This window comes from Malaya genurostris, chromosome 1 (genome assembly GCF_030247185.1).
Source record: "Malaya genurostris strain Urasoe2022 chromosome 1, Malgen_1.1, whole genome shotgun sequence".
NCBI lineage: Eukaryota > Metazoa > Arthropoda > Insecta > Diptera > Culicidae > Malaya > Malaya genurostris.
The window spans coordinates 89,132,932-89,140,502 of record NC_080570.1 but is presented as its reverse complement, the minus strand read 5'-3'; the positions used below and the strand labels follow the sequence as shown (position 1 = coordinate 89,140,502).

The 7,571-nt window shown below is 33.7% G+C and overlaps 1 protein-coding gene across 2 annotated transcripts in view; it reads right to left on the bottom strand.

The window, feature by feature from the left end:
- Positions 1-2,222: 2,222 nt before the first annotated feature.
- Positions 2,223-7,571, bottom strand: part of LOC131440676 (structural maintenance of chromosomes protein 3) — a 61,641-nt gene continuing 56,292 nt past the window's right edge. For both annotated transcript variants that reach the window (XM_058612171.1, XM_058612172.1), the window contains one exon: positions 2,223-3,005. In XM_058612171.1, the coding sequence (XP_058468154.1) occupies positions 2,289-3,005 (717 nt within the window). In that variant the 3' untranslated portion in view covers positions 2,223-2,288. The remainder of the gene's footprint in view (positions 3,006-7,571) is intronic.

Below are 7,571 nucleotides of genomic sequence, written 5' to 3'. Positions count from 1 at the left end.
CGGTATGCCGGAGATTTTTTGCAGACAAAATAGGACACTGATAGCTATTAATCAACATTTCAATGATATACAATTAAAAATACATGGCTATGAACATTCAAATCAATACGTAGAAATATTTCCAATCAAATGGTGACATGATATTAATAATTGATACAAAATTAACTGAGCTGTAATTGTTCAAAACCTGACCACATTTCTACGTGTATTTTTCTTGTGTTTCTAGTTTGCACCCCTATATAGAAAACAAAAATGTGTTCCACATAAAAAAAGTTAGATGGCGGACCCTGTATTTCCTAGTGTTTATCATCCTTCTCATTTCGCTTTCCATCCGATTAACAGTGTTTATATGTGATATTATTCAAATGCATTTAGAAAAAACTTAAACACAAGATTGAACAATTAATAAAACCAAATGTAAGTTTCCACTTACAATTCCAAAAAAAAACTGCTGAAAACACAAAAGCAGCCGTTGAGCAAAAGTTCAAAAAGAAAATAGCAGTTCATGTAATATTGTTGTCGTGAATACGATTTACTTTACTATGGGGCCCCTTTTCAAATTTTACCCAGTACGAGATAATGGGTATTAGGGGCTGTTCATAAAAGACGTCACGCCGTAAGGGGGAGGGGGGTATTTCATAAAACGTGACCTTTTGTGACAGGTGGGAGAGGGGGAGGTTTTTGGAATGTGACGTCCAATATTTTCAATGAGCGCATTTTTGAAATACCTAATTATATTACTGCTTTGTCCTATTTCCAGAAAAAATCTCTACAAAAAACGTTTACATTCTATAGGAAAACGTGTATTTGTTGATGTAAAAGCTTCTTCTAGTAAATTCGGAAATAAGTGATGCAGGAAATCATTTCTGTTGTGATCAGCAAAAGTGCACGGAGGAGCGAGTAAATTAGCGAAATTAATAAATTTTGCCTAATATGAGTAAAAAAGAAAAAGATGCCTTCAAACTGTTTAACTTAAGTTATGCACTGACAATCTTTTCAGTAATTTGATTTTCTAGCATTGATAATAATATATCATAAGAATTTCTCTTATCTGATTCTGATGAAGTTTATTCAATTGTACTCCATTCGAAAAACGGCGGGAGATCAACGATTTCAGACGTAGATCATGTTATGTCTCATCTTGATCATATGTGATTTTCCTCCACCAACATCAAAGCTTATCGAATCATCCAATGATTGAACTTACATAAATCAGGCATCATTTTAGCTCAAAATCACTACCCATTGTGTGACGAAAGATCAGTACCGATATTGATCGAAGTGATTTAAAATTCACTGATCAACTGATCTTGAAAAAATTCTTCGGCAGTGATCTCGTTTTGATGAAGTTTTGGTCTTTATTTTCTCAGCCCTGTATGCTACACTAAGGAAATATTATTCTTTACCTAAAACAATAATATATCTGTGTACCCCTAGGAGAAATAAAACAGATGGTTTAATTGTTTCATCAATTCCAAACAAACACTTTTGTTAATTTATATAATTGATATTAATAAAATAATTCCGATGATTTTGTAGTTTTAGGGATATTTTTTAATCTGATGACAGCATGTAATAAATCGATTTTTCCCTCATATTTGTATGGTTTGAGAATGAATTGAGATGAATTTTATTTATTTTGAATTCGTGACATGTGACATAGGGGGGGGGGGGGGGGGGTGGGGGGTCTTTTCTTATGTGACAATTTGTGACAAAGGGGGGATGGGGAGTCTAAAATCGTCAAAAAAAGCGTGACGTCTTTTATGGACAGCCCCTTAGTAATCGTGAAAATCTCTTATACTTAACCCAACAATATAATATTTTTCTGCAAGCTATCAAATCAGGAAAATGTAATTAAATTTCCAGCAGTATGAGATTAGAATGAGAAAAAATCATCACACTTGCTTGCCTTTCTCGAAGGCGCAAAAATTTGAAAGAAAAGCGCGTCATTCACAATATTGACACTGTTTTAGCAAATTCTGAGAACGAAGTACTCTGTTGTTCATGGAACTTAATGTTTAAAAAATCTCCCATGGAGGGAGTTAAAGCCCCCAAAACGCTCCCTGTGCACGGCCCTGATGTGGAGTTTTAATCACAGCTGACATGGGCTTACTTAACCAGAATATTGTCGAAATAAACACAAATTACCACACTGAATTGAGTAAATAATTTTAAAAATACCACAAAGGCTGCAAATAGATATATTTGATATAAACAAATGATTACTTTAGCAGATGAAATTTTATTCTTAAGCAAGCTGGAATCGATAAATACTTGTTTTAATATAATTAACCGTGTGTTGTATCATCCTCTACAAAATCGCTAGCAATTTCGCGTGATACGCAATCAACATGGCTCACTTTGTTTCGGAAACGCACACCATAGAACTTGTGAGCATTCTCAAGTAACTCTGGTCTGAATGTCGTTGTGATAAATTGTGCTTTATCACTTAATTCGTGGATCATATCGGCCACAGCCTTTCTGTGTTGAGCATCTAGAGCCTGATCGATCTCATCAAATAGATAGAATGGTGCCGGATCACATTTCTGAATAGCAAATATCAAAGCAAGAGCTACTAAAGATTTTTGACCACCTGATAGTTGATTCATTTCTCGCATTTCTGCATCCACTCCAGTAAAAGATACTCTTATCCCTATTCCAGTAAAATCATCCGAAGTTTCGACTTCCTTTTCCATATCATTTCCTTCAGAATCGTTATGCGTTCTGAGAATCAAATGACCTGCTCCCTGAGGTACTAACTTTTTGAAAACATCTGTAAAATTTGCCGCTACCTGTCTGAATGTAAACTGAATAGCTTCAACCTTACGCATTTCCAAATTTTGCATAAGCTCGCGAATCTTTTCTCCACCAATATCAAGTTCTTCTTTTCTCTTGTATAATTTTTCTTTTTGTTCAGAGAAACTTAAGAACTGGTCCAACGCTTTTTTGTTGACATGGTTGTACTTTTTCAAATGATGATTTGCTTTCTCCAATTCTTTGAACAGCTGAAACAAAATAAAAAGTTACATTTTAAATTCAATTGATAAAATAAGGAACTCTAAAACAGCAATGGTGAAAATCATTCAATCTCCTGGAATTTAATTTTATTTTGACTATAGAGGTAATTCTAAGGAAATAATGTTACATAAAATATTCATTCAAACATGTACGTTTGAATTTATTAGCAATTTACCAAATGAACAAAAGGCTTCGCAAAAATCAGTAGCTAACGCAGGGTGGCAAGTGAAATAGCGATTTCAATTTTCCGTTTTTGCCGTTTTTTTTAAACAAAAATTCCAGGTTTTTAGAACAGGCCCAAATAGCCTATGTTTAGCATTTTTTCTCAATCTTTCTCTCATTCAAGCTTTAAGTATAAATTCCATGTCCAGTCGATGTTCTTTTGGCTAGCTGAGAAATGAAGTATTTTTATTCCTTGGAACTACGTTTAAAAATCTCATCTAGAGTTTGTCCAAACGTTCATCTTCTTGTAATGAAAACCCTATCTATCATTTAGTGGTGAATTCGATGTTTTTATGATTTACATTCGATGAAATTAAAGAAGGCTCATTCGAGTTTCAGCCGTTGATACAGACGGAGTCCATAAGTGCATGTGTCTTTATAATTGAAAGAAAGTTCTTGGTAACAACTATTTTAAAAAGTAATAAGCATTGGCTTATTACAGTGGCAACGGGAAAATAAGTGATAAAAGTAAACCTAATATTTTGTAAGATAAGCTCAAACGGAGAATAGTCAAGAGTGAGCAAGCGTAAGTAAAAAAAATAGAGTTTTTCGAATTAGCATTTCGAACAACTTGAAACTGAACAGGCAGATAATGCTTGATAATGCTTAGTATATAGTATGCAGGCATAATTAGAGCATCTAGGGGCTGGGGTCCACTTGATATTACCTATTAGCTCTCTCCGGACAGTACCAGCCTAGATGCCTAACAGTGGTCCAAAACTGGAAAAAGACGGTCAAAAGTTTGTACTGACTTTCACTGATTTTTAAGAGCTAACGTGTCTTCGAAGAAGTTTTACAAGATTATATTACGCTTCTTTTGAAAGTGGCACCTTAATTTTTGTTAAGGAGGTAGCACCAATTTCGACTAAAATTTTTTTTTTTCACGAAAAAATTTTTTTTCTATCTCATTTTGAAGAAAAAAACATTTGAAGTACTTTTGCTGAAGACATAAATAGTGTAAAAATGTTATGTTTTGAGATATATTCACTTTATTTTAAAAACATTTTTTTTGGATTTATCTACGTAGAATCTACTTCTATTACCTAAGTATCTACTATAAAGTGCGCGTAAACACGCATAAACATGCTTATGCTTGCACGCGCAACTTAAGCAAATTGTTGGGATTTTTATTTTGTTTACTTTTTGACAATTAACAATATTATAAAAAATCTAAGTGGAACTCGATGCATTTTTTTTTTGGCCTTTTCAAAGTGGGTTTTAAATATTGAAAATTCGAAAAATTATCATCACATATTAAAAAAAAGGAAAAATGTTTTCCAATCAAAATATGAAAAAGTATTGCAAAAGTACAAACCTTTACGAAGAGATTTCATTTTTAAATGTGTAAATAAATTGAGTTATTGCGAAGCAACACGTTTTTTAAGATGATATATTGATCGTGCGACGCTCACTTAGAGATGTGCAAAGCAGCTCATACCAGTGAGCAGCTCCGAACCGATCAGTTCACTAAAGATAATCTATTCAATGTATCAGCTGATCAGCTCATTTAAATTGAACTGAAGGTTTGTTTTGAGCGACGTTTTTTTTGCGCCGTTTTTCTTTCATGATGAAATCATTGATGCACAAAGAACAATGCTATGCGAACTAACTTGTTTGCGAATTATTCTTATGTCATGTATGAGAATATCAGCAAAAGTGGCATCCCTGAATGTACCTTAGCCTACTGAGTGAGAGGTAAGATTTCTTATTGATAATGGCTCATTCAATCTGTTAAAGAAGGATAGATACACATTTGGAAGAACGAACAAAAGCTCATGCACACATTTCTTCTCATTTATAACTCGCTCCTCAAGGGCCGAAGATCCGTTCAGCTCGTAGCTTGTTTCCACCTTACCAGCAGGGATGCGAGGTCATTTTTTTAAAAATCTGTGATCAAGCAAAAAACCTGTATGTGCAAAATCTGTGCACGTTTCCCCGTTTCCATAACAGCTGATCGGAATCATTTTGGTAATCAAAAACAAGGTCTCACTATTTCCTACAGCTCTGTAATTTTTGGTGCTAAACTGTGATCAATTTCAAAATTCTGTGATCGATTTCAGAATCTGTGTAAATCTGTGACCATTTTCAGAAATCTGTGAAAATCTGTGCAAAAGGTTGATAATCTGTGGAACACAGATCAATCTGTGAACCTGGCATCCCTGCTTACCAGTGCGGTGAACTGGTGAGCTGCGGTTCTTTTAAAAAGAGCTGTGAGCTGTCAGCTCTTTTTAAAGATTCGATTCACTGGAATAGCTCAGGAACGAATTGCCCATCTCTACGCTCACTGCAAAAGTGAGTTACAGAAATAGCAGACGCGTGACAACCTCCGTTTCTTAATCATGCATGGTTTCAGCACGGCCATAGTGAAAATGAGTCACACGAGTAGTACTCAGTATATTCTTATTATAAAATAAATTGGATTAGGAATATATTTTCCTATAAGTATTGTAAAAGTTTGCTGCATTAAGTTGCATATTTCCCTTCGGTACAAGGTTTCCTAGGTAAAAATAGGTAAAATGATGTATAACTTTTCCAGTAAAGAATAAACCTATGCATTACCTTCTATAAAATTATGGAATTTTATATTTTCTACAATTATTCCAAACAAAATACGTAAAATAAATAACTTGAAACAAGTTATGATTAGAAAACTCGTTTTAAGGGGGTTGTCATAATTCAATAACTAAAACTAACTTTGGAATGGCCTAAAAAAAAAGTTCCATCGAGTTCCACTTAGATTTTTTTTATAGTATAGGGCATATCATTTCCTAAAAATTCTGTAAAAATCAGCTGCATAAAGTTGCATATTTCGCTTCGGTGTAAGGTTTTGTCATAGGCAAAAAAAGGTAAAATGTTGTATAACTTTGCCAGGAAACAACAAACCTATGCACTACCTTCAACAAAAATATGGGATTTTTTATTTTCTTCAATTATTCCAAACAAAGTATGCATAAAAAGATAACTTGAAACAAGTTATGAATAAAAATTTGATTTTAAGGGGGTTGCCACAAAAACGCTTTGTATATCCAAAACGGTGCGACCTACACTTTTGGTATATTTGACAAAGTAAATTATTTTCAATAGTTCTAAAAGTTTGTCGAAGAAAAATTTTCTATCTGTTCATTAAAAAAAGTTATGGTTATATTTTTTGTCGAAGTAGGCCATGAACAATTAGGGATAGAATCAAATTACGCGGTATATATTTGTAAAAAATTTCTTCAAAGCAACTATATGCATAAAAAGAATCCGGCGGAAAAAAATTAACCAAGAATAGATCCACTGGGTTCCTGCTTCCATGTCGTAAAAGGCGACAATTGCTGGAGTTTCTTTTTCCTTTCAGTTATCAGAAATTTTCAATGTTTCACTTCTGATTACTCTATTTTACTAAATTATCTCTTCATTCAATCTATCAATTTCCGTCTAGCTTCGTTAGTTTCAATCTGTCAATTTCCGTCTAGTTTTATTTGGAATGTTTTCTTCTTCCATGTTATTGATTGTCTTTCAGGATTATAAATTGAATTGATAACTATTGCGCAAATCCGTTGATATTACAAAGTTAATAACAGAGATAACATATATCGGTATATTGAATACATAGTAAAAAACACTTGATATTAATATCAAATATTAATATCAAACAACAAATTAATATTTTTCTCGGTAGCCGGCTGCCCAGATCAACCAATATAACCAATTAATAATTTTATTAAATAATTAAAATAATAAAGCTGAAATAATAAATACGCGCGTGAAATCTTTTTACCTTTATTTGGTGATTTAGAATGACTTAATAACAACTGTTTAGAATATGTCAATGCAATGAATCAACTATTTTGTCTAAATCCTATTCACTCGTTTATTTTGTATCACGTAATTTCATTTAAAAAAATGGGGAAGTTTTTATTCTTTACGCGATAGTATTGCAAATTTTTCTTTAGTTTCCTCGAATAAGATCTGTGAATCAAGACTTCCCGGGACTTCAATATCGGATATTGTTGAAACGTTCACTCGGGAAGTCAGTGAGTTTAGTGGTGCATCCGAGCATCTTGAAACCGGAACATGCTGAGTCGCGCGCGAAACCAATACTGAAATTTTTACTAACAAATATCCTTCTCCCGTGACACTTGTGGAGTGCGCAGTAGTATATACGGCCTCTAGTAACAACAAGTGTTGGACTAACATCCCTTCCCATTCCTTAGACGATCTACGTTCGGGCCTGGCCGGCGCCGGTACTGATCAATGATTTCTGGGATTACCAGAAGATGTACATTGAAGGATGATTTACCAGTCCCAGGTCGGATCATCTAGAAACTTCCTGTACAATTTCAGCT